Here is a 26,749-nt window from a genome sequence, read left to right as displayed (position 1 = left end):
GACCCCCCCCCCCAAATGGTTTAGCCCTCAAACTGCAGATGAAGGCTGGCTGGGAACAAGGTTTACCCAGGGGCAGAACCAGACTCAAAAGTTGCCTCCTGACTGCACATTAGTGCTTCCTCCTCGGCAGCTTGATAAACCCCTCAAGAACTTATGGGAATCTGGGTTTTGTTTGTGTTCCAGCATTCTGTTGTTGTGACAAAATACCTGAGATAATTAACCTAAAAGGAGGAAAGATTTATTTTGGCTCACGGTTTTAAAGGTTTCACTCCACAGGCCTGTACATTGTGGTGAGAGTGCATGACCAGATGGAGGAAGTCACTTTACCTCATGTGGCAGTTGGGAAGCAGGAGAAAGGATAAGCCAGGGTCCCCTATCCTCTTCAAGGGACCCCCTTCAACCTAATTTCCTTTCACTAGGCCCCACTTCCTGAAGGATCTACCTCCCAACAGTGTCATAGGCTGGTGACCAAGCCTTCAGCACATGAGCCTTTGGGGGGACCTTTAAGAGCCAAACGTGACCTTTTGTCTTTGCTTGTTCTTCTCTTCTCCAGAGAACATGGCTGGCTTCAGGTTCAGAGCAAAGCATTTTGCTTGCTCTCATCCAAGTTGCTGAGGTCCCAAGTTGCCACAGCAGAATGGCAGCTCCCTTCTCAGAGTGGTTTTCATGTAGAAGTGAATACGGATTTTGAGGTTGTTAGAAGTCATGGTTATGCTTTTACAAAATCATTTTTTAAAAAATGTAAAACAGTTTATGAATAGTGACAAGATCTGTGGGGACTCTGGCGGGGAAGGAAGAGGTAGGAAGGAGCTCCTGAAGTTAAGGAATCCCCCAGAAGAGGTGCTAGGACCGTGAGGTACCAGACTGGCAGAGGATGGTGAACCTCGGACACCAGAAATTGCCACAGTATCTGGGACATGTATTGAGCAGTCACTACACGTGACACGTCTTGCTGAGGCCACATGTCTACAAGCCTCTGGTGGGTGGGGACCATCCCTACCCACAGCCATCTTTACTTTCCAGGAAGTTTTTTTTTTTTTTTTCAAGGGTTGAACAAGCAGGTTTTAGATCATAAGCAGAAGGACAACTGGCTTCGTGAGATTCCCTCACGAAGGGAATTCTATTTTACTGAAAATCCAGAGTTGCACAAATAGTTCTTTAGAACATAAAACTAAATGGATTTATACATAACAATTACATTAAGCATTTATAAGAGGCAGTACAAAATTTGTTCTGCTTCTACATGATATAAATTGCATATAATACCATGATTTAAACAATATTAATCATTTTAACTAGTAGTGAGATACATCTTCCTCAGAATGTCTGATGTTTCCCACAATGGAGGGAAAAAATTGCAGTTATACGAGCTGTTGAGTTTCTTTGCATTCCCAAGTTCATTTTAGCAAAGGTAGGGAGATTTAAGGACAACCGTTTCATAAGAAGTAAAAGAACAAAAAATTTACAGGACTGTTCTGAACTCATCAAAAATGAAGTTAGGCACGTGTGCTTCAGCAACCTGCAACATTAAACAAAGGAGTAAGTTATTCGGTGTTACAGCAGGACAGATTCAAAGCTTTCCATAAAATTCCAGAAGTGAAGAGATCCTTTGGAGCAAAGTGAGTCACAGAAAAGAGCCATGCTCAAGGGAACTACTTGTAATAGCCACTTTAGTTTCTGATGGCCTCTGTCCCAGTGTCTCACTTCTAGCCACTGCTAACGTGACAGGAGGCGGTACAGGTCCTGCTGGCTCCAAATGTGATCTCCATGGCTCTCAAGGGCACTGTGATCTGCTAGGAATATGCCTCTGGGAAGTACCAAGAGGTAATCTCAGGTCACACGACATACTTCATTAGCTGAGGCTAACCCAGGAAAAAGAGCAAGTCTGGCAGGTGACAGTGGGGGTATGGCTAAGGGAAAACCTAGAGTCCTCAAAGGCCTGTATTCCTTAATTTGTCCTGGGGAAGCCCTGAGAAGGCTGGAGTGGGCTATGATACTGGGTGATCTCCAAATGCTGGAGATGAGTAGCTTTTAAAAGAAATGTTTAATTTTTTAGGATTATAAAGGTATCACTTGCTAATTACAGGAAATAGAGCAAATGCAGAAGAGTATAAAATAAGAAATATTCTATAATGCTAACCCCCTTGAGAAAACCAACACTGATAATATGGGTTTTTGCAGTTCTCTCCCATACACATACATAGACTCAAAATTGGGATCACAATTTTGTGTTCTTTATCCCTGCAAAATGTTATCAATTCTTTACACATATCATAGTGAACTTCTGCACCTATCCAGTAGGTAAACTCCTAGCAGTGGAATTGCTGAGTTCAGAGTAAATACGTTACTAGAATTAAAAAAAAAAAATACATAGAGCTAAAGTGCCCTCTTGGGTGGCTAAGCCACCCACACTTGAGTTACTGTCACCAAGGAGTACCATTTCTTTCCAGGGCTTCTAAGCCCTGGAAGTCCAGTACTTGACTTTGACCAACTGGACAGGTTAAAACAGTAATTTTGCTGTTATTTTGGCCTGTGCCCCTTGGATATAAGTAAGATTGAATATGTTTCCAAATGTTTATCCCATTTGTATTTCCTTTCCTAAAAACTACCTGTTAATATCCTTTGCCCACTTTTTCCCCCTAATAGATTGGTAGAGCACACTATTCATCTCTGTCAAAGAAACCTGTCTTTTGTTAATAGTTCTAATTTGTCCTTTTTTTGAGAGACATTTAATAGATAATTGTTTATTTTTGGCATTTATTCAAGATTAAATCTTTATAGTTTCTTCCTTTGGCACTGGGCTTAGAAAGTTGTAATAAGTGAAATATTCATCTAAACTTTCTAATGTCTTTGCTTCCTATTTCATCCTAATTCTTATCTATAATCAATTTTAACAACATGGGAGAAGTGAAGGGAATAAGCTGCTATTTTCAACCTCATAATGAATGAGAGGTCTCCTGCCTAACATTCCTTTCCTCCCCAGTCTGAGAAGGTATTTTGCCCAATATAAAATTATATGAAAAGAATTTGTTTCTAGGGCACATAGTTTTATCCACTGATCCTTCTATTAAGTTTTATACCATTATCATATTTTTTTGATTTTTTTATAGTTTTTGTTTTAATATATAGCATAAAATGTTTTAATATTTTTTCTAAAAAAAATTGCTTATAGCCCAAGTCTAATGTAATTAAAAAAACTGAAGTTAAAAATTATCTGGGATTTTGATTTTAGTTATAATAAATCTATAAAGTAGAAATAACTTATGTCTCTATAATATTTGAATCTCCTAATTCAGAAGCATGGACTTTCAAAAATTTATAGTTTTCCCCTAAAATACTCTTTTCATATTTCTTATAGAATTTTCCCCAACTATATTATTTCTTGGTCATTTCTGTGAATGGGACCTTTTTCAGATTATATGTTAAGTTGGTTATCAGTTTATTTATTTTATACATTTACTCTATAACTAGCTTGTTCCCTAAACTCATTTTTAAAAATTTTTTCACATGATGCTAGGAAAACAATTACATCCTTGAAAAAAGAGTACAAATTTTGCCTTCTTCCACTATGCGCTGTATTTTATTACCTTGCAACTGTGCAACAACAGGAGCAGCAGGATCCAGTACCATCATTGCCACTTTTATAGACCTGATTTTTGTGAGAATGCCACTATCGTTTCACTATTAAGTGTAGCTCTGCTAGTTGACTAAAAAAAAAAAAAAAAAAAAAAAAAAAAAACCACTCTGTGTTTTGTTATCTTTAATTCCTACCCTACTAGTTTTTAAAAATGGGAAATGACTTTTCAGTATCTGTTGAAAGTCTTTAGTATCAAGTTTCTTTCTTTGACCTAAAACTTAACCAAGTGCAACTTAAGAGTGAGAAGGAATTTCTTAGAAGGTAAAAAGCAGTGGTCTCTGGGGCTGGGGTTGTGGCTCAGTGGTAGAGCTCCTGCCTAGGATGTGTGAGGCACTGGTTTCAATCCTCAGCACTGCATATAAATAAATAAAGGTCCATCAACAACTAATTAAAAAAAAAAGCAGTGGTCTGTACAACTTAACCATGGTCATACTTCACCAGACTGTGGTACCAGGTCATGGTGGAGAGAAAAAACAAACTACCCAAGATTCTTCCTTTCCTTGGCCACTTAGGAATCCCCTCCTGGCCTGTCTGTCACACTAAACTGACCCTGAACCAGGGGAGCTGCCTCAAGAGGAGGGCAGAATGGAGTGACAGGAGGGAGGTGGAGTTCCCCACCTGGTGGGGAAGGCAGGAACCTAGAGCAGGGGACACAGAGATGGCAAGGGCTCAGAGGCATCCACTGTGTAAACCTGCTGCTCTTACCGTCTGTTCACAAACTGGCATTAATATTGTCCTGTCCTATTCATGACTTACCCTCCTGGGGAGCTTTGTGTACCGAACATAGTCCTCCAGGAACAGAAGGGCACCCACAACATCTGCAGGCATTTCAGGTATCTTCTGGCTGGAACAGAACAGTCCGAATCAATTAACTGATTAGCACATGGTAGGCCCTGAGTCAAAATACTGAAAGACTAATAACAAATCCACAGGGCACCTTCGTGGCTGGTCATAGTCACTAGTGCAGAAGAAACAGGAAGGACATGCTCATGCTTGACAGGGAACTCTGGTTGGAGACAGCCAGGTGTGTGGAGGTCACTTCCCACACTCGGGAGCTGGAATCCTTTGCCTCTCTGTGGCTGGCCAGCTGCAGTTTCAGGTGCCTACTGCCTTCCTTCCCAACTGACCTCACTTGGTCATTGTTATGATTTCATTTTTGACAGTTCTTACCTTTCTGCTCCCCCCCTTTTCCCAATTGTTCAAAATTCTGCTTTTAGAAGCAATTCCGATTATATGACCTAAAAAACCATGCAGTATCTACTATTTAATTCATTAACCAAGATTGGGATGAACTGGCCTGTAACTCATGGGCAAAAAAGACAGGATTTAAAAAGAAAGCAAAAGAGTCTGAGCCCCTGGTATTCAGTGGCTGTCAGTTCTAGCAGCACTGCCGTCCAGGGGGCCCAGCTCCATGGAGCGTCCACTCCACCTGCAGGGCTGTATTTAGAATTTCAGTATGAGTTTGGGAAGTCACATTCTATAATGGCCAATAACAAACCCTCAGAAGAGATGCCCTGATAGGTGAGCAACCCCCACACGACAGCACATCAGGAACAAATTCCATTAGGATGGAATCTAGATAGAGAAGGCCTATGGCAGCTACTGAAACCAAGAGTTGGAAGTGATGTGCAGACCGTGGGTATTCTGTGTTATCTCAATGGGAAGAAGAAAGCTCAGTGAGTGAAACTCCCAGAGACCTGGGTTTCTAACCATCAGGAACTTTCTATTTTTGAGAACAAGACCTCTCAAGTGTACTCTATTGCCTGAAGAGGTGGCAAGAACCTCACTGATGAGAATGGTCTGCAGCTGGGAGGACTGACTACCTGCTGGGAGTCGTAGACCTAATTCATGCACTTTCGGGGAGCTTAATTAAATGGCCTTTGAAGTCCTTTCCAATTTTTGACCTCAGCAGTGTTTCCTGAAGACCTGAAAGACTGCCCTCAATAATTAGTCTAAGTTATACTGGCCAGATGACCAAGAAGTGTAATCTCTCAAATTTTGCATGTGTAACATGACAGAGAAATTTATTTAGCCAGGCTGACCCTTTAGGACGGCAGAGGAAGAGGCTCAGGACCCAACACCTCAGGGATGTAATCTTTTTTTCTCCCTATCCTAGAAAAACTACAATTGGGGAGGAGGGAGAAAGAACTAGAAGGAATTACAGATTTACAAATCTGTATCAAATAGCAGCTTCTAGGCCATGCCTGTTTCATTACACACCAGAACTCCAACTCTGCCCTGGCTTTGGCCCCTTGTGTCTGTCTACACTGAAGTGTGTGAAGCCATCTCTTGGCAGTGGCCGGCAGGAATGCAGGGGCTCACTGAGTTTTGAGAGCTGGATCCAGGACGGATCCAAGGTCCAAGAGCAACAGGGCTGCAAGAGGAATGTGACATGTAGGTCAATCTCCCTTTGTTGCCACTGAGTTCCATTTACTCTCCCGTACCTTGTGCACTGCTCCACTGTGGAGCGGATAAACTGGCCGATGAGCGCCAGGAACTGCTCGGTGTACCGGGAATGAAACTGCTTCAGCAGAGTGAGCAGTCCCAGGACGAGCGGCGGCCAGTCAACAGGGTCGGCAGGTTTTCGGCAGACCATTCCTGCAAGGGAACCAAGGAAAGCACCCAGTGAAGCGCTTGCCTTTGGCAAAGCTCACTAAATCTTACTGTTCATGAACAAAAATGTGTGGGGTCTCCATCATCACTGGCAGGGGACATGGAGGCAACGACAATTCTGGAATTAGCCATAGGAATGGAGGAGCATCCTAGTGGCATGAAATGATGCAAAACAATGAAATGGTTACTAATTTACAAATGTACTTACAATTTTTTTGGATTATGTAATTAATGGATGCTACTGCAGACAATTTTAAGAAGTAGATCAAGGTAAATGAGAAAGCAAAAGTCACCCATAACTGACTTCCGTTAAAGGCATCATGGCAGACTAGGTACCCTGAAGTACTCTCTTAAAACAATTTGAATTTTGGATAAAATGCATTAAAAGTATCTTTAAACACAACGTTGAGTGTCACACAAGAACACAGTCTGCCAAACTCAAGAGAGTGGGAGAAATTTAAGACATGAGTGAATAACCAAACTGGCTCTTCCCTGAGGGTTTCTGCCCAAATCTGGAGACTGACTTCTGTCTGGAGGGGTGCACCGGCAACTGGAGACGGCTTAGGAAACACTGCTGAAAGCTGGACGGCCTGCACTGCCGGGTGGAAGGCTGCTGAAGCCAGTGACCGAGGCAGTGTCGGCCCAGGAGAGAAGACTAGGTCAACGGAACAGAGCACTCCAGGAATAATCCACTTGTACGATCAGTGGAATTTCTACAAATACGCCACAAACTTTAATGGAGAGAGACCTTTACAGTGAATAGTACTACACTGGGTGGCCTTGACTCCCGCCTCACGTCATACACAAAAAACAACCTGAGGGCTAGGGCTGTAGCTCAGTGGTGGAACGTTTGCCTACACATGTGAGGCGCTGGGCTCAACCCTCAGCACCACATGAAAATAAAGAAATAAAACAAAGGTGGTGTATCCATCTACAACTAAAAAAATATTAAAAAGTAACTCAAGATGAACCTCAATGAAAAAGTTAAAACCACAAAGCTTGTAGAAAAGACCTAGAGGAATATCTCTGTGACCCTGGGGTAGGCAAAGATTTCATAGAACGAACAGATTGATAAGGGGAAAACTTGATAGAGTGAACACAGACAAGCAATGGTTTATGAGAAAATGTTCTTATTGAATAAAAACACAGGGACCGCTGAGAGAGGAAAAACTCTGGGAAGATGAGCCTTCACCTCCTGTCCCTGTGTAGCAGCCACCCCAGAACAGCTCCCTGGACTGATTGTGACCGCTGAAGTCATATAAGTGACGCATGGTGAAGCTAGAATCCAAACATACATCCGTCTCCTCCCTCCCATAGCAAATATTTTTTTTTTTGACAACATTCTGTGGCAGTTATGGGTCTTGTGATGGGAATAATGTCTACAACCAATAAATATTTTTGAATGGAAATAAAGACATTAAAAGATACTCCATACTTTTGCCCTAAAAATGTTCAAGAAATATCAAGTGAAACTATTTAAGAGAGAAATGCATTTTAAAATCTCTGGTTAAGAAAATATATGGTAACATTTGTAGAAATCTTCTTATAGTGCTTTTTAAATTAAAAAGTATAGTGGGTTAAAAAAAATTCCACTGGGGCTGGGGATGTGGCTCAAGCGGTAGTGCGCTCGCCTGGCATGCGTGTGGCCCGGGGTTCGATCCTTAGCACCACATACAAACAAAGATGTTGTGTCCGCCAAAAACAGAAAATTAAATATTGAAATTCTCTCTCTCTCTCTCTCTCTTAAAAAAAAATTCCACTTAGTTGGATATGAAGTTTGGAGACAGAAAGTATTTGAGACTCTATAAGGTAATTACAAAAATGTTCAAAATAAACTAAACAATGACAAAAATATTAATCATATTTCTAGACAGGACAAATACACTGAAAGCCTTTGGTATCTATTGCTCATACCAAATATTATGACATATAATTATACTCATATTTAAGTATTAGATATCCATGTAGTATAGTCTTATCTCCTTAGCTATATTGTTACTCTTCAAATCACAGTTCCTGATACATTGGAGGCAGGTGGCACTTGTTGCAAGAATAGAACATTAGCCAAAAGAAGTTTCTTTCACACCATAGTGATTTGCTTAAACATTAAATGACAGAAGCAAAGAACAGGTTCCTCACATGATGCAGGCTAGATAACGAACCCTTAGAAAGGTCCTTGCCTTATTTTGGAGTCTACTGGCTCCATTGAAGGGGTGTCAAAATATTTCAGAGGCCAAAGACATGGATTTCATAGCGTACAAATAACTAAGAAGCAATCTCATATCTGAATGTTAAGCTATTGTTACTATAACTTATTGCAAAGAACACATGTCATACGTACCTAGATTTTTGTTGTACTGAAGTTTTGGCAACTGAGCAATCAGAAATAGAAAGTTGACAATTGGGAAATAGGGCAAGCGTTTTGTTGTTATATAAATCTGGAAAGAGAAAGGCAAGAAAAATTGATGGCTTCTTCTCATTATAAAACAACACAGAACACATTTTCAAATGAAAAGTTTCAAGTCATATCAGTTTGCTGTCTGATTCTTAGATTCTTCCATTAATTTGCCGAGTTCTGTTTATCAACTGCGACCCCATCCAATCACAAATACCATATCACCTTTAGTCCTTCTGGAAAGAACAATATTTTAGAGACTAGCAGTTCCTTCCCCCTGAATCCTGCCATGTCAGTAATAAAGGGAGGGAGAAGGGTGGAGAGCAAGAAGCGAGGGAGGGCAAAACTCGGCAGTCAAGGTGGAGCTGGAAGCAAAACAGGAAGAGAGCAAGGAGCGGGCAGGGAGAGGAGGGCAGAGAAGGAGAGAGGGAAGAGACCCAGGCAGCAGCAAGTGAGAGGACACAGAGACAGAAAGCCAAGTCCTCCTCTGTCACTGGCTCCCCAGGGCAGCGTCACAGAGCAGTCTCCCTCCCAGTTAACAGGACAGAAAAGACAGGGCAGGCACAGCCATGCCATTCTCCCCACCACTCACTTCCACAGGGACAGGGTAGCACACTGGCCAGGGGCACAGGCACCATCAGCCCTGTGGGCCCCGCCACCTGTGAGTATGCAGCCTTGGTCAGCATTAACCAATGAGGTCCAAGCTCCAACCCCAGACTAGGCCCAAGCCAATCTTCACGGACACAATGTTTTCACAGCTCTGACAACACCACAGTGCTTGATTCTCACACCCTGAGCCAGGCAGGGAAAGTGAGATCAAAGCAGGGAGGGCATGAACTTGAGAGAATGGAAGCTCTGGGGTCTGAATGCAAGTTCTCCAAACATTTCATGCACTGATCTGTAACCTGGGTCAAATGGCCTTCTGCAGTGCATGTCCCCACCACACCTCTGTACATGTTAATTACAAACCTTATTCAGCGGGTTGTGGATGCCAGCTGCCTCCAGGTAGGCTGTGATTTCATATAAAAGTGTATTATCTTCTTTGGGGTAAGGAAGTGAAGGATCCTGATAATGGGCTTCAATATCTGCCAGGAGAGCCCTACACAGAAGAAACAGTGGTCAACATGAGGCTCTAGCTGAATTCACACACAGTTAACACAGACCAGTGATGTGATCATTCTAGGCCTCAGTTTTCTTATGTTCAAATGGGGGCTTGATCCTTCTAATTCCCAATCTGCACACCTGTGATTGCTTGTAAGTGGAGAATTTGACCTAGGATCACTTCATCTGTTGGAGTCAGCCTAGATCAAATTCTTTCCCCATTCAGACTTATGAACTGCCTGAAGTGGTTTCAACACCTGCTTTTTTCAGAGTACTGACTTTGTAATGGAAAAGCATGAAGTGTTCATCTTTCAGCAGAAGGCTGGAAATGAGAGCAGGGTGCTGGTGGGTAGTGGATGTGGGAGTGCCCTGGAACAGGGGCCCATACTCTCTCCTGGTTATTAACACACTTTCTGTTTTTCTCTGGGTGATCAGGGATCATCAGCCCTGTAGAAGGCCAGTTGTGCCTTTTGGTAATAACTACTTTCCAAGTCTGTACAAGTACCTAGTGTAATGTCAGGTGAGTATTATGTGATCAAAAAATATTGGCAGAATAAATGAATTCATCAGAGAGAGAAGAAAGAGAGAATATTAAGAGATTCTTCTCTAGAAAGATTTGTTTATCTGTGGGAAGAAGGCCTTGAAATTCAGAGACCGCTTATCCCAAACACCTTGGAACAGTAAGAACTGAAGGGACCAGGGCGCTTGGCTGATGAAGAGTCCAGGCACACAGAGGGCTGCTGGAAACCCTGGCACTTACTTGTTGAGATTCTCCAGAGCAGCTGCCAGATGTTTGGAGTCAAACCGACAGGAATAATTTAATTCATTGGCAATCTGCTGTCTCAGAATCTGCATCTGTCCAACCTGGAAGAGCAGGGAAAAGAAGAGGTGGTACAGGGTCAAGTCCTGCAGAGAGCAAGGAGGCAAACACAGGGTGGCAACTGTGCACTGAAGGTCACAACATGGCAGAATGTGTAAGGCTTCCTGGACGGGCTTCAGGGACACCAGCATTAAACCCTTCAAGGGACACCTTGGAAGAGCCCCACCTGCTAACCTCAACAGCCCCACGTCTGAAGCTGTCACGGTGACCCACTGATGTTCAGTTGTTCTTGTATCAAAGATGCTCACTGTGAAGCCATGTTTTTTGACTTCTGGAATAAAGCCTTCAAGTTTAGCAGTTGCTATGAGAAGCCTGATTTCCTCCTATTTATCCTACACCAAACTTTCTCAAGTCCCAAGAATGCCATTTCACTGTTGTGTTCACAAAATTGAGAAAATTCAGTCCCAGTGGCATTCTTGGGACTTGAGAATCCATGTCACACAGGATTATAGGTCATGTAATTATCTGGACCTATAAAAAATCATTTTTATTTAGATAAATGTGCCTTAGACCTCTTGGGGGAATCTTGTGACATCTATGGGACACCATCTCAGAATAATACTTTTGAATGTAAAAACAGGTGCAGTGGCACACAGCTGTAATCCCTGCAACTTGGGAATCTGACACAGGAGGATCACAAGTTCAAGGTCAACCTAAGCAATCAGTGAGACCCTGATTTAAAATGAAATAGAAAAGACTGGGAATGTAGTTCAGTGGTAAAGTGCCCCTGGGTTCAATCCCCAGTACCAAATAAATAAATGAATAAGCACACATCTACACATCTACACACAAAACAAAATAAAACAGAGGATTAGAGTGGAGGCCAACTGTAATGAAATGTAATGATCAAACTATTAGAACTCTTGAACTGTGTCAAAGAGTCATGTTTAGAAGGTAGATCAACCGTGGTAATCCCAAAGCAGTGAGGAGTATAAATGGTTTGTGGAGAAGTCCAGAATGACCGTGGGGCATGAGAACTGACTTGGGGTAAGCTGGAGAGAGTTCAGCTCCCCCCATCAACCTGTCACCATCATGAGCTGCACAGGACATGCTCACCTTTTATGTTAGGGAACTTGTCTAGGGAGGGCATCTCTGAGGAATGGCAAGGGGACTGTCAGGGGGAGGGGTGGGCAGAGGCTCCTCTATAATATAAGCGGCAACCAGGTGGAGACCAACGTATTGCCCCTAAGTTGCTCAGCGCAGAGAAGAGCTAAGAAAGACAGAGTGGCCTCCTCTGGAAGAGGAGAGAAGTGATTTAGATAATGGAGTCCGCGGCAGTTATAACGTGTTAAATAACCTCCATGTATTCTTACAAGACTATTATTCCACTTACATGAAGAAATAAAAGTCAATCCAAAAAATGGTACTGATAGATAAGAAGTCTTTAAATTTATAGAAAAGTACTATTTAAAATTTTGAGGGGCTGTGGTTGTGGCTCAGTGGCAGAGCATTTGTTTAGCACGTGTGAGGCACTGGGTTCAATCCTCAGCACCACATATAAATACATGAAATAAAGGTATTTAAAAAAATTCTTTAAAAAATTTGAATAAGGCCAAGAAAATGTTAGGTTCTCTCAGGCTACTCAAAAAGGTCCCTGAAACCTTGAATCTGTACCGTGTAATTCCTTGCATAACTCTTTGTCTAGGGTTCTCTGGGTCAATGATTCTCTTGCAATTATAGTACTAGAAATGGAAACAAATAAAATTGGTTGAATGTAATTTGTTCTCATTTAATGGATATGGATTCCTGGCGACTGACATTTCTTATTTTTGGTCTTCATGACCAGCTTAGAAACTATTGGAAAGGCTAATGTGCCTGGGGTGGGTGAGGAACTCACTGCACCTACCTATCTGCCTGTTTAGACACCTGGCTTATCATTCTTGCCCCAAGATTCTTTTAAAGTGGCAGTGTCCAGGGCAGCAGTCACTAGCCACATGTAGCTATTTAAATTAAAATGAAATGCAATTAAACATTTCATTTGCCAGTTCTACAAGCAGCATTTTCAGGGCCCCACAGCTGTGTGTGACTCGTAGCTGCTGTCACCATCAACACTTCCATCACTGTTCCAGGTCAACCCTGGATTAGTGACTGCAATTGCTTAATTCTAGATAAAAGACAAATCTGCCCCTGGGGGCTTTATTTAAAGACCACTGACTTAGACATGACCACCTGGCTAACAGTGAATACTAGCAATTATAACTAACAGCATTGTAGCTGCTGGTCTGAGAAGAGTCTGGTAAGTCATGGGCAAACTCTGAGCCCCTTGGAAGAGTCCCTGCAATCTCCCTACGCTCCCACAGAGCTGAGTTTCTGCTTGTGTGACTGCAGGTAATTTCCCACTCCCCTAAAATGCTTTCCTGCAGTTGGAAATGTGGCCTAGAAGCCCTCACATCAGACGGTCAGAGGCTGAGGCAGTGTTACAGCTGCACAAGAGGACACCCAGCAGAGCCAGAAGCTCCTTGTCTTACCAGTTGTTCTCTCAAAGGTAAAACAAAAACAAGAATGAAAAAACTACTCTCTGAACTTGTAGTAAATAAATTATGAGTTTGGCTGATACACCATAGCTTTTACGACTGGGAACAAGAGAATGCAGCCACCCCTGTGGCCTCTAGACTTCTCCCATGACATGACATACTTTCACCATGAATCCTAGTTCCCCCAGGGAATCTACTAGAGTAAGAAAACTTCGAGGGGACACAAAGGGTTTCCTTTAACTCTTTTTCGCAGCAACCGCCAAGACCTTGCACATAACACACATAACAGGTACTTCATAAAGTGTTGTTGAACATCTCTGGTGGCAATCAATGAGAGAGGGACACGCAGAAGATGCAGAGGGCCATGGGAAATACATACGGCCACAGGGAAGGGAGGAAAGGGGGTGACTGGATTCTAAATTAAGCTGGGTTTCCACCCAGCTGATGAATTCCTCATTTGCCATTCATCCTCATTTCCAAAGACATAGTGTTTTACTGACAGTGTTAAGCATAATGTTCCACCCTGAGGACATGGCTCCCAAACACCTACGTAGACCCAAGAAGGGCAAGGGACAGAAGTCCTTGCAGCCCCCAGGACTGCAAATGGACAGATGAGTTCATTTAAAAAGGTTGGAAGAAAATTTCCATCTCCTTGGATGGAAACATCTCCGGCCAAAGGCATATAAAAAAGAACTAGTTTTCCTGAGCAAAAGGGAAACATAGACCCTCAAAAAGCCTCGTTAAAAACAGCCCAGAGAGGAAGCAAAGGAATAAGTGAATTTAGAAATAACAATAAAGTACAATATTTTTGTTTTAATTGCAAGAGTAGTTTTTTTTTTTTTTTTTTTGACCAACAAGGTACAAGGAAATAAGCTAAAAACATAGTATTGATTATCGCCTTCTCCATAGCATACCTTCATTATAGCCTCGAGGTAAACAGTCCAAATCTTCTGCGTTTTGGCAATGGCAGAAAGATAAATTTTATTTGAATTTGCTGAAAAATTAAAAAACAATTTTCTATTTAGTAAACTCAGAAAGGCCACAGTGTCACCCCCTCCTCGGCTGGACTCAGGATGCTTACCTACAATGCTCTTTAAGGGGCTGACGGCGTTCATGAGGGTTTTTAAAGTATCCTGAACGGTTCTATCTCTCAGGATAATTTTCTGAAACATACTGAGGAAATTCTAAAAACAAGGACGTGTGATTAAAGAACCAAACAAAATGAACAGAAAGAACACATACTCGAGTAGTTTACTCAACAGTTGTGAGGAACAGGGACTTCACCTGAGCCACACAGCCTCTAAATAGGAAGACAGGACAGCAGCAACTCAGGGTCTTGTGGGGAGAAATTATTGGCTTTAAAGATAAAATATCTCATCCTCCCAAGCTGAGACTCCCCAAAGCAGTCTACTGTACCAATACTATGACTGCCAAGACATTCCAGCTTACTCTCTATTCTTATCTACCCGTAAGAATCAAATATGTCTGATGTCAGTGTAAGAAAACACAAAAGAAAAGGCACGTGGGTTTAACTGGCCCCGAAAGCCGTCCTCTCCCGTCCCTGTGGAGATAGGCCTGCCTGCCCCAGGCTCACCTGCAGCTCCTTCACGATCATGAAGCACAGAAGCCTGTCTAACCCATTCAGACCAAAGGTCCCCAAGGTGGTCTGAATTTCTGAGAAGAGGCGGCTGCTGGTCACTTCTTGATGAGTCTTCATATCATACCAGGTGTTCAGCTGGTCTATGTGACATGTCATCCTAAAACCAAAGCAAAACAAAGCAAAAGCCCCAGAGTGGCTCAAAATTCATCCTGAAGACATGGACTCATCAGAATCTGGAGTACTGAATGCTCAGAGTAACAGGTACATGACTCGTGTTTTCTAACTTCTGCGTCTAGGCACCCAGTTAAGGAACTGGGAGGAAAAAGCACAGTGCATAGTGACCCTCTCCAGTGGACAGCGGGCAAATAGTTGGACCCCTTCCCTCCTTGGCAGGCCTCATGGTTCCAGTCACTCCTTGCTACTGGGAAGGGCCACTAGTTTGGAATCACATTGAAAAGACCAGGCTAGGCTCTGCCCTCAGCCAGGACTGAGGACAAGATAGTCCTCAAGTCATTTCCTTTTGGCCTTGAAGAAACTGAGAATCCTTGTGCGCTAACATCTCAAGCAGTGATGACAGAGCTGTTTGCTCTTTCCTCCCAGTTCCTTAAAAACACAGATGCTGTCTTCCAAGCACCTCCCAGGCTTCCTTTTACACTCATGATGACAACCAGCAGCATCCAGCGACTGCTCGGTGTTACTAGGATGGGCCTGGCTCTAGCTCTGTACCCCTAACAGCCACTTCGAATCTTTGGCTCTCAGACTGTCGGGAGGGCCCCTGAACCACTTGCAGAGCTGTTAAAAACAGAGATGCCCACTTTCTACTCTGGGGACTCAGGCTCAGGAGATGTGGGCAGAGTCCCAGCCCCTGCTTTTCAACAAGCTCAACAGGTATAGGCCCCACTTTCTAAAATCCACCACTATACACCATTGCTAAACAGGGGTCTGGGAGGAGCTAAAAGAGCCCCAGGGGGATTAAATTTGCAAGTAAGCGGAGATTTTCCTGGGCTACTGATCAATCATTCTGCTTGGTGAGCGTGTGCCCGGGTTAAACCTGAAACAGAAGACAGGAACCTGTTCTTCCCTCAATTGGTCTTAGTACCAATTGCTTCTCCTGTGGCTCAGATTAAGAAAGAGGAGAAAATGAGTTCAGCTGAACTGAGAGGCAGCATGCCAGTCTCTAACAAGATGCCCACCTAAAATATTGTCAAAGGTAGTTTTAATAATATATTTGCCCAGTTCCTGCTGAATGCAGAACCCATGTGATGTGACTATAGATGGGATTCACCAGGCACAAAGTTAAGTGGTCTGCTATTCAACAGAGCTGGGCTCCAGGGGCAGAGGGCCTGCTGTGTATTCTGGGCCCACCATTTATTATGATGTTGGGCAAGTGACTAATCTTTCCTGTGCCTCAGTTATTCCATACCTAGAATGGGAATAATAACAATAATGCTGACCTCCCAAGATTACTGTACTGTGTTGATGCACAGATGTATTCTATGCTGAGAAGAGGGCACTGGTAAGCGCTCCACAGATGTTAGTGTTTACTATCAAAAGGGCTTTGTTCTGGGCTAAGAAACAAGGAGGTCACCTTCAGGGTCAGGATATGAGGTGACAAGTGCAAGATCCAGGGGCTGAAATTAGGGCGCATGCCACAGTGACACAGGTACACATGGTCATCCACGGGACTCAAGGCTCAGCAGAATTTAGAAACACCTACTTTGGGTCTGTGATCCGCAAGATTTCTCTGCAGAGTCGACCAATAAATGTGACGGACTCGTCCACAGGGGGGAGCTTGGGTATGGGAATGTGAGTGGACTGGTACATGCTCTGCCAGTCCTGAATCTAGGGAACAAAACCACAAATATTTAGTACACTTATCTGTTTCCCCATAATTTTACAAAGATAAAACTGAACAGTGACAATGACTATGAAAATGAACAGTGACAATAACTACTCTTTGGTTTAAAGAGGAAATTTTTAATACTAGCTTCCCAGAAATGCTATAGGTAATTCATAAATAAGAAAATATTTGAAGCAACTAAGGAGAAGTGAGAAAGCCGTGGGTTTTTGTCTTATGAGCTGATGTGCATCAGTATAATGGAAAGCCCTGAAATATTATAAGGTTGGAAGACACTTAATAACCTGTCATGTAAGTCCCTCACCTAAAAACCTGCAGTGCTCCTTACTGACTGCAGAAATCTCAGCCCTGGCACTCAGGAATTCGGGGCTCTATCTTTGCCCAATAAAGAAAAAATGAGTAAAGAACTTCAATAGATACTTTCTTAAAGAAAATGGCCACTAAAATGGCCAGTAAGCACATGAAAAGGCACTCAGGGTCACCAGCCATTAGGAACCACAACTCAAAACCATAAGACCCACTCACAGGATGGTGAAGTGCTGTTGATAAGGAGGAGGGAAGGCGGACTCTCAGACTGCCCAGCACCACTGCAGAAGGCCTGGTGCTCCTCTCCCCAGAGACCAGGTACATTCCCTGATCCAACCCACTGAGAGGTGCCTGTCTCCTGCACTCAGTCACGTGGGCTGAAAAGTTATAGCCAGCAGCCCCGTTCTGTGGCCATGTAATCATGCTTGCCTTCTTGAGGCAGGAAGCTCACCGAGGTAAGGTGCCATGTCAACTTCTCTGCCACCCTGATGGCTCCTGAAGGTGCTCTCGAGTGCTTACTGATTTTGAGTAGCTATTTAAACAAACTTTTTGTTGGCACCTCTGAGATTTAGAGTGTGTATTTTAAACATAAGAAATACCTAGTAAAATCAAGAACTTTAAAATTGTTAAATACCTTTGTTCTTAGGAAGTTATTACACTCTTGTTCCACATTGTAATTTATAATACGAGAGACTTCTTCCTGCCAAATCTTCAGACCATAAATGCTGACATAGTCCTGTATGTATTCAAAAGAACGATGGAATCCATCCATGGTGGCTCCCAACTCTTTCAGCTTGGGCATCAGTTCACTTGGCTGTGTGAAAAAGAGAAGATGTGCAAAAAAAAGAAATTGTGCAAAAAAGCTCCAAAAAGTTATCTGACTCCTCTGCTCCTTTGCCAATTCAGCTGAGAGTTGTGGCCACATTCCAAAAGATTATCATTACTAATACCTTCATTAGACTTTAATACACTGACTAAGGAGCCACAGTCACAGTTTAAGACATAGTATAAGCATTGGAAAATTTCCGACTTCATCTTGGCCGAGTGGCAAGAGATGTCAGATATTTAGCAGAGAATACATTTTATTCCTTTGGAAAGAAAGTTTCCTATAAAGGAATATAAACAATGAATGCTGGTGATTTCTCACATATCATTTGGTGAACATATCTCATCTTAGTACCCTTAAAAATATTTTAAATTAAATTCATTGACTTGAAAAATACTCTATAAATTTTAGGCCTGTTTATTTTTCTCATGGGGAAAATTACTATATTTTCCAACAGATAAAACAAAAATAAAAAGTCGTTTTTCATAGATCCTATTAGCTTTAGGGCTAATAAATTCTTTTAATTATAAAAAGTAACTCTGAGACAGGTGTTGGGACATGAGCCTGTAATCCCAGATACTTGGGAGGCTAAGTTAGGAGGATTGCAAGTTCAAGGCCAGCCTGGGCAATATAGCAATACCCAGTCTCAAAAATGAATAAAAAGGGCTAAGGATGTAGCTCAGCAGTGGAATGCTTGCCTGGAATATGTGAGGCCCTGGGTTCAATCCCCAGTACCTTAAAAAATAAAAACGGCAACAACAAAAAAACCCTCTGAATCGTAAACATCAATTCTTAAACTTGGGGGTCAACAGGTGAAGGAAAGAAGCATTGGTTTTAAAAAGGATTTCCTGGTAAAATGAATGGATTATAATAGAGGAGCAAAGAGCCTATCAGTTGTTGGTCCCAAAGGTCACACTAGAGGAGGAAGGTCTTGTTACAAATCGTCCAAGCTGTGAGCTGAGTGAGAACAGGATGGATGCAATTTGGTCTTCTGGTACCTTGGCTCGAGGGTTGAATATCAGTCCTCTGTGAAGGGCGAAAGCAACCCGTTTAACCAGCTCCTTCCTTATTCCGTCTTCCAGCAACTGCTTCGGATCCACCTAAGTGCGAATCACAAGTTAGGAAAAGGCCAGTCCTGAAGAAACACAGGGGAAAACCAATTCCCAGAAGGTAGCGCAGCATTTTCCTCCTTCTTCTCTAAATGATTTAGATTTTGTCCCTTTCCTATCCCTATCTGACCTGGGGCAGCTTGGGCAGAATTTCTAAACCTTCACCTCTTAGGATGCTCTTTACCTCGGCCAGCTTCATGAGATAATTTACAACATGATATGTCAAAGTTGATGAGTGTGGAAAGTTTTAATTGCCTCACATTTCATCATTTCGTTAAATGTTAAGTGCCTTTTCTTATCACAAGGAAAGGGCGGAGGAATGAAGGGCCTGGGCTGAATTCAGCTGCTTGTCTCTCCTCCAGATGTCATCTTGGGCCATCTGTCTCCAGGTGAGCAAACTCAAGTTTCGAGTTGTACCACTATAAATGGAATAATTCTTCTTCTTTCAATATTCTTAGGATGCCATTTATAATTAGGATGATAAAACAGGAAAGCAAATCTACTATCAAACTCTATACTTATTACTTTTTTCTGTAATGAGAAAGCTATTGTAGTTCCCTAAATAAATCTCCTGTCAGATCCACAGAACATCAAATGGTTTTAGCCCATGCCCTGGAATACCCTGAGACTTGTTTCTTTTCCTTTTGATTTGTAAAGAATCATTATTTTTAAGGTCACCAAGACAACTGACAGGTCCATCTGGTTTGGATTATATTTAAACTTCAAAGACGACAACTGTAATGGAAGTTGCAGAAAGCTCAAAAGCCTGAGAAACACATGTGGGAACTACAACTGGACTACGACGCCATCAGCACCCCCAAGCGTGCACTGCTGCAGGGCAAGGGCCTGGGCTCTGCAGCAGATTGACTGTGAGGAAAGAAAGGAGTGCAGGAGAACCTGCTGTTACACAGACTTCAGAGAGACAACAGTTTTTCCTTCAATGAGCACTTCTAAACTACAGTGTATACAAACTTATCTGCGAATACTAAGACCATAAAGGGAGAGACTGAGACTAGGTCAGGGCACATGGGGGAGACACAGGAGTAGGGGTGGTTAAATAGATTTCTTGACTCACACGGTGATCAGAATGAGTAGTGTGAACCTCATAATAATCTATTAAACCATACAATTATTTCTTCAACTTAGCATCTGTATTTTATTTTATAATTAAAAATTATAAATATATACATAGTTGAGAAATAACAAAGCTTTCGAAGAAATGATCCCAGGAAGGGCAGACTTAGGGGCTGGGTGTAGCACCGTGGAAGTGTATGTACTTCATGCATGAGGCCCTGAGTTCAGTCCCTAGCACACACACAAAAAACCAAGAAGAGATTTAGTGAAACAGTGGCTCTTCCACTCTTCCTGGATTTCCACTAATCAGCAGAAGTTTTCACAGCTAGGAAAGTCTCACACACACACAGCCCCTTCCTCATGTTTCCATCTCCTTCCTGTGTTAGCACAGTTAACAGCTTTCATGGCTTCCTCCAGATCTTCCTCTATTCATTCATCCATAGAAATGTTCATCTACACACATATTTGATTTTACAAATCTAAATGGGACCACATGCATACATATGTGTTTAAACTTAAACATTCATTTATATACATATACCATAACATGTATGTTATCCTACTTTTTCTATCTTGGAAACTATCCAGGGGCAAATTCTTTTTGAACAAAAGCAGAGCAATCTACAGTATGAATGTGTCATAACATTTAGCCATTCCCCTACCAATGGGTGTTTAGATTCTTTCTTTTTCTCTTTTGTCTGCCTCTAACAATGACTATTCATGTATATTTCTGTATATCTTACTGGTTTGAAGTCTTTTTGAGCACAGTGATCCTATACTTCTGTAAGGTTTTGAAACACATCCTTAAGATGCTGAGGTCAAAGATCAGTGAGGGCCACAGAATTCCTTCCAACAGTCCTTAGCTGTTGTTATTGGACTGGCAGAGTCTCCTAATTGGATGGGCTTGGTCAGTATGACATTCTTTCCAAAAGACTGTGGCAAAGATTTACACTTTATTAAGCAGTTCTTCTTTAATTATTGCTAATAATTAGGTCTTATCACATTCTTCCTCTACCTCTCCCTAGGGCTCATCGTACTTATGGATTAGTTGGGAGTAAATAAACCAGCATGTGTATTCTCTGCACATCATCTTAATTAATTTGGCATTAGGCCTAAAGTCATGTCGAGCAGAGTCTATTGAAATTTCAGGGGCATAATGACATTTTATTTATTTATTCTAAGTATTTTTCTAGAAAACATATACCTATGTTCCGTTTATATTTGGGTTCATTTCCTCTGTTGTTTTTTTTTTTTTTGTATTTTAGTAATGCAAATGTTTATGTGGCAATTCAACAGCTATCTAGTTTAAAAAAAAAGTTCCAATTCTTCTCATATCAGATAAATGGAAAAATAAAAGTACAATAAACTATGTGAAGGGGACATGGGGAGACATCATGAGTCATTGCAGGATTCAAATTAAAACATCAGCGAGATATCGATTATACCCCTTGGGCAAAAGATTAGAAAGAGGATAACATCAAGTAATCGCCAAGATGTGGGTGGAGCCCAGGAAATAGTCATTTCAGAAGGCAGGCTAGAGGCATGCAGACAAAATAAACACAGAGAGGCAGTGGGGTCCTGAGATGCCACTCCTAGGTATGTCCATTTCAGGGAAATTCCCACACAGGCCTGGAGAGGGGACAGTGCTGAGATGTTCACTGTGATAGTGGTTGTGATAAAGGAAGAAGAGGTGTCAGTCTCTGGTAGGATAGTTCAGTAAAGTGGGGAATTTGATGTAGCTGTAAGCAACCGATTATCTGATCTACAGCATCATAAATAAATTTCAAATGCAAAAACCAGTAAGAAAAGTTGGAAAAAGACTGAGTGCACAATGATTCAGAGAAACCAGAAATACAAGCGAACATTCAATTGTGTGCCCCTAAATATGCAAGTACTCTCATTTTTAGTAAATTGCATAATTAGGAACATGTCTCAGACACAGAGTGGTTGCTATGAAGAATGGGAATGGAAGTAGGGTCCAGGAGAAGAAAGAAAAAATAAAAGAGAAGCTTGCATGTGTCAGCGGGGATAACAGTCTATGACCAGAGGGTAAAATTATAAGATAATTTATAAGCTAAGAGCTCTCCTCACCTGGGTGCAAAATAGAAACACTAAAATAAAAGAGAGAAACAGTGATGGGGAAAAAAATAAAAAGTAGAAAGCAATCATGTCTAAGAAAATTGAGCCATTTTGTTTTCTTTGCTATGACAAAAATTCAGGGAAACAGATTTTTCTTAGAGTTAAAAAACTCTTGTATAAAACAGTTATTAATACTACATTTTCCCCTCCAGAACTAGAAGAAATTCTAAGATTATACATAAGATTGCTTTCATTATTATGAGCAATAAAGGTAATTTTTCTTCATCAACATGTGAGGTAAAACCAAAATTGGGATGAGAAATAGTAAGATGATAACATCACTCCCTGTTCCACACATGATAATTACCAGAAAAATCCAAACGACTAACCGCAAGGGCACAAAGACCAGCATCGAGACACTTACCTTGATGATGCCAACTAAAGTTGTTTTCATCATTAAGATACCTTCGGTAAAAATGGAAATAGCATGGGTGAGCTTGGCAACCTATAACAAAGAAAAAGAGGAATTATGAAGCAATTGGGATAAGAGACTTGCCATTTCTATGGAAGGATAAAATAACTGGATAATAGTCCTGGAATAGGCAAAGCACAGGAAACGGATGTGTAGCTTTGTAAAGAACATCGGCATCCACGTGCCCATACAGAAGTAAGGATTTGTGGCATAAGTGAAGTCCATGTTGGACATATTGGGTAAGAGAGTCAGAGATATCAATCTATTCTCCAACATTTCACAAAGAACTTTCCCTTCTTTGGTCTTCAGTTTCTCACATCTAAAATTTAGGTGTGACTATACTCAAAAGGTAAACACTGGTCATCACAAGAGTGTGAGAAAATGAATCAGAATCAGTCTAGTGGTCCCAGGTCATGGCGGTGACACAGGCCTGTGACAGTTCGTGGCTTTTAGTTTTAAATATGAAAAGGCAGCAGTCGGGGCAACATGGCACCTCGTATCGTGGGCTGAGCTGAGCATAGTCCCGCAGCTTGTCTTTGTCCAGGCGGGTAGGCACCTCAATGATATCGTGGGTCTGAAGCTTTATGATCTTTAGAAGAGATGTAAACATGCTTTCTGGGATGATTTGCAAAACCTGTGAGGGCAGAGCAAGGGAGAAATACAATTGCACACCCTTGTTTTATTTTTCTTAGCTGTCAGATATTAGGATGACAGTAAGAAAAAGGGTTCTGGTGTGCACGAGCAGCAGTCTGTCTACAGGAGGCAACGCTGGAGAACTTAGCAGAGCTGCTTTCCTAATTGCTAGCAGCTGCAGCTCCCTCCTTCCAACATTAACTGCCCACAGAATAAAAACAATCCTTCAAAGTGCTGCAAAAAGATTTTTAAAAGACTGAGGTTCAGGGTTGGGGATGTGGCTCAGTGACAGCGCACTTGCTTGGCATGCATGAGGCCCTGGGTTCAATCCTCAGCACTGCAAGGAAAAATAAAAACTGAAGTTCCAAGACATCAAATATCATCATGGTAGAGTACTCTATTAGTATGTGATAGATAAATTTTAATCCAGGCATGTCTGGCTTCTTGTTGAACCATAGGATATTCAAACTTTCAAGGACCCCAAGAAAGCTTGAATTAAGTTCAGATGAGGCTATGTTGGATCTAGATCTCTTTCACCAACCAATTGTGACTTTGAAGACACTGCTACAATCTCTGTTCCTCCTTCTCTGCATCTATAAAATGGTAGTCAATATCATTAGCATTCAAAAAATAGATATAAAATTTCTTTGAAAGTAAAGTCTGCCTGTCTATAATAGCAGGAAGAATACATTTATTTGCAAGTATTACAAATTTCTGGAATCAAGTTTAAAACAAACAAACAAAAAAGGAATACAATATACATTTTATAGGGCCCAAGTATACTTCTGTATTTTAAACAGCAGTTAGCTAATCAGCTAATCAAAGCAAAATCACCTGTATGTACTTCTTACCTTTCTCACATAGGACACCAATTCACCAGAATAATACTGAGACACACTGAGAAGGTCAGGGCTATTTGCTTGATTGATACGAAGAAGAGGCAGGTCAAGGGCAGAGGCAAGCTGTTAGAAAAATAAGATAATTACTATTTCTGTTTTTAAAAGTCCTAGAAATCTTTTTCTCCAGAATATGTAACATATAACAAAATATCTGGGCCTTACACAATGGAGGGCAACAACCACCAAACCTTGTCAATATCATGAATAGTTTCTGACAATATATTTAAAAAAAAATAGAGTCACCTATTAAGGCGATAGCTTTTCAAATGTGATTCCTGGATCATGAGCATCAGCATTACCTGGGAACGTTTAGACATGCAAATTGTGGGACCCCATCCCAGACTGACTTCAGAAGCTCCAGGGGTGGGGTCCTGTGATCTGTGTTGCAATAAGCCCTCCAGGTATTTCTGATGCATGCTCAAGTTTGAGAGCCACCATGCTAAAGGAGACAACTACTTCTCTGTGGAAATGAGACATTCTAATTGGTGGACTACTGAATTCATCCAACCTGAGATGTCATCAAGTATGAGAAATGTCATTATTTTATGTGCCACTCAGAAAGAACTAAAGTGTTGACAACTAAACTATGATATGCCATCCAATATAAAACTCATTTAAAATTAGAGACGTTAAAATATGAAAAAATTACAGCTTGGAATTGACATATCTGGTAACTGTCAGAAGACACTGAGCAAACTATTTATTCATTTATTATGCTCTGAAATGACCTTGAGAGTAACGAACATGATTGTGTTGATCATCACTATTCCTTCACCTTTAGAGTATAGACTAGTTTGTAGTAGAGGTTCAATAAAAATCCTTCTAATGAATAAATAAAAGGACTTGATTTACATCTAATGAATAAAGACCCAAGGAGTCACATTTTATTAGTTTTATTAGTACACTAATAAAACTTAAAAATATATATTTATTTAAAAACAATATTCTGTAACATATTCCAACTTATTTAATCAAACTTCAAATATTTCTGGAATCTTTAAAAACTATGTTCTTGGAAGAACTGCTAATAATTTCCAGTGTACAAAAATGCTGAAATGATCCAACTTCCTGAAAAGATGAAACCTTTTGGGCTGATTAATGAGTGAGGCAAAGTGAAGGGCACAAATCCTTCGTGGTGTAACTAAGAATGTGACCGCGTGGTCCTTTGCCTACCTTCAGGAATGTGGCTCTGAGTTTAGTGACCATGGACGGGTTTACTCTTATGCTTTCTTGCATGATGGATGTGAAACTGTAAAAGAAATACATTTCTAAGAAGATGTTCCAGTGGACTTCATCGAGGGCAAATGTCAGTCTGTCCATGTTACCTGTCAATTAACTGCCAAGCAAAAGAAAGGTCCCCGACGATCTGCATTGTGATCAGGACCTCCTCTTTAATGTTAATGGTCCTGATCATTTGATGGAGGAACTTTCGAGTATCAGCGAGGAACTGACACACTTGCAAATTTGATTCCAACTGATGAAATTCCTGAACCTGTTACATAAGTACATTTAGTTTAAAAGTTCTGGCCTTTAAAGTACTCATTTTCCCTGAAAACACTTCATACAAGGCACACTATTTACAATTTCTTGATAAACTTTTTATTCCAAATTATAATTTCAGAAATACATAGCTAAATCATAAAAAGCTGTATAACTTTCCAGGATTAGAAAATGCCCCATCCAGTTTGATCCTGTATGTACAGGACATAATAAGTGAATGCTCTCATTTTCCATTTTACTATAAATAAAGATATATTGGAAAATGCTCTTAATTCTTTATCTGATTATCACTGCCTAAGAAAGATAAGAAGCTACATCACAACCAACGTGTTGGTGCTTATATATTATTTTCTTTTAGTATATTCTTTAAAACAAAATAATGATGCCATAATGTCCTAAAAATTTCATGTATATAACTCAAAAGAGGTATGGATTGCATGCCAAACTAAATAGGCTAAACACAGAAGGCATTAGAGATTTACAAAGTTGTTTCTAGTGTACCGTAGACTGAATAGCCTCCCAACAAGCATAATAGAAATAGTACAAGCATGCAATTGTTTTGGAATGAGAAACTCTGGTAAGCTAACTATGGAGTATTATACTGTGTATTATACTGTGTTGCCATCCTAAAAGACCTCAAAGAAAAAAGAAAAAGCCTGAAGAAAGTCTGCCAAATGAAATAGTATTAATTCTATCTCTACAAATGTACAATCATACCAAATTGGACAGTGTTACAGATAATGAGTCTAGATGAGGTTTAAATAATAGTCTATGCTTGTATGTTCTGATGCTATTATTTTGCATTTCAAACCTAGTTAAATATACAATTAAACATTTAAGAGTGGTGAGGTAGAATCAGTGTTTTGGGTATAATCATTTTTGAATCATTAAAACACTATTTTTTTCCAGAAAAGCACATACACCACTTATAAGCATATGATCACTACATAATTATTTTCATTTTTGCTTATTTATTTCTAAGTTTGCCCTAGGTACATAATTTTTACAAACCTAAAACATTGCATATATGCACAGTTTTGTTTTTGCTTTCACCTCTTCATCACACTTTTCCCAACATCTCTATATCACTTTCATAATTATTTTTCTAAAACTATAGGTTTTCTGGAGTTGAATATCTTGACCCCTGCTATTTTTATAGTCATGCTCATCACTGAATTTATTCCCCCATTTTAGGATACTACATGTAACAGTACAGGGAACATATTAACTCATATTGCTTTTGCTGCTGATGAAATCTTCTCTTAGATATATGTTTATGAGCAAGCTGTTGTA

At 40.9% G+C, this 26,749-nt stretch overlaps 1 protein-coding gene across 3 annotated transcripts in view; it reads right to left on the bottom strand.

Annotated features, from left to right (window-relative positions):
• Nucleotides 1-1,092: 1,092 nt before the first annotated feature.
• The window catches only part of Washc5 (WASH complex subunit 5), a 57,334-nt gene continuing 31,677 nt past the window's right edge, over nt 1,093-26,749 (bottom strand). For all 3 annotated transcript variants that reach the window (XM_005316161.5, XM_078016724.1, XM_040293671.2), the window contains 17 exons: nt 25,282-25,448; nt 25,130-25,205; nt 23,909-24,019; nt 22,918-23,058; nt 22,377-22,457; nt 18,689-18,790; nt 17,499-17,678; nt 16,418-16,542; nt 14,695-14,857; nt 14,182-14,284; nt 14,015-14,094; nt 10,507-10,610; nt 9,615-9,744; nt 8,592-8,688; nt 6,082-6,235; nt 4,394-4,481; nt 1,093-1,519 (listed from right to left, as the gene is read on the bottom strand). In XM_005316161.5, the coding sequence (XP_005316218.2) occupies nt 1,463-1,519; nt 4,394-4,481; nt 6,082-6,235; nt 8,592-8,688; nt 9,615-9,744; nt 10,507-10,610; nt 14,015-14,094; nt 14,182-14,284; nt 14,695-14,857; nt 16,418-16,542; nt 17,499-17,678; nt 18,689-18,790; nt 22,377-22,457; nt 22,918-23,058; nt 23,909-24,019; nt 25,130-25,205; nt 25,282-25,448 (1,959 nt within the window). In that variant the 3' untranslated portion in view covers nt 1,093-1,462. The remainder of the gene's footprint in view (nt 1,520-4,393; nt 4,482-6,081; nt 6,236-8,591; nt 8,689-9,614; nt 9,745-10,506; nt 10,611-14,014; nt 14,095-14,181; nt 14,285-14,694; nt 14,858-16,417; nt 16,543-17,498; nt 17,679-18,688; nt 18,791-22,376; nt 22,458-22,917; nt 23,059-23,908; nt 24,020-25,129; nt 25,206-25,281; nt 25,449-26,749) is intronic.

The sequence above is a fragment of the Ictidomys tridecemlineatus genome, chromosome 7 (assembly GCF_052094955.1).
Source record: "Ictidomys tridecemlineatus isolate mIctTri1 chromosome 7, mIctTri1.hap1, whole genome shotgun sequence".
Lineage (NCBI taxonomy): Eukaryota > Metazoa > Chordata > Mammalia > Rodentia > Sciuridae > Ictidomys > Ictidomys tridecemlineatus.
Note: the sequence above shows the minus strand (reverse complement) of the source record. Positions and strands in the feature narration are given on the sequence as shown.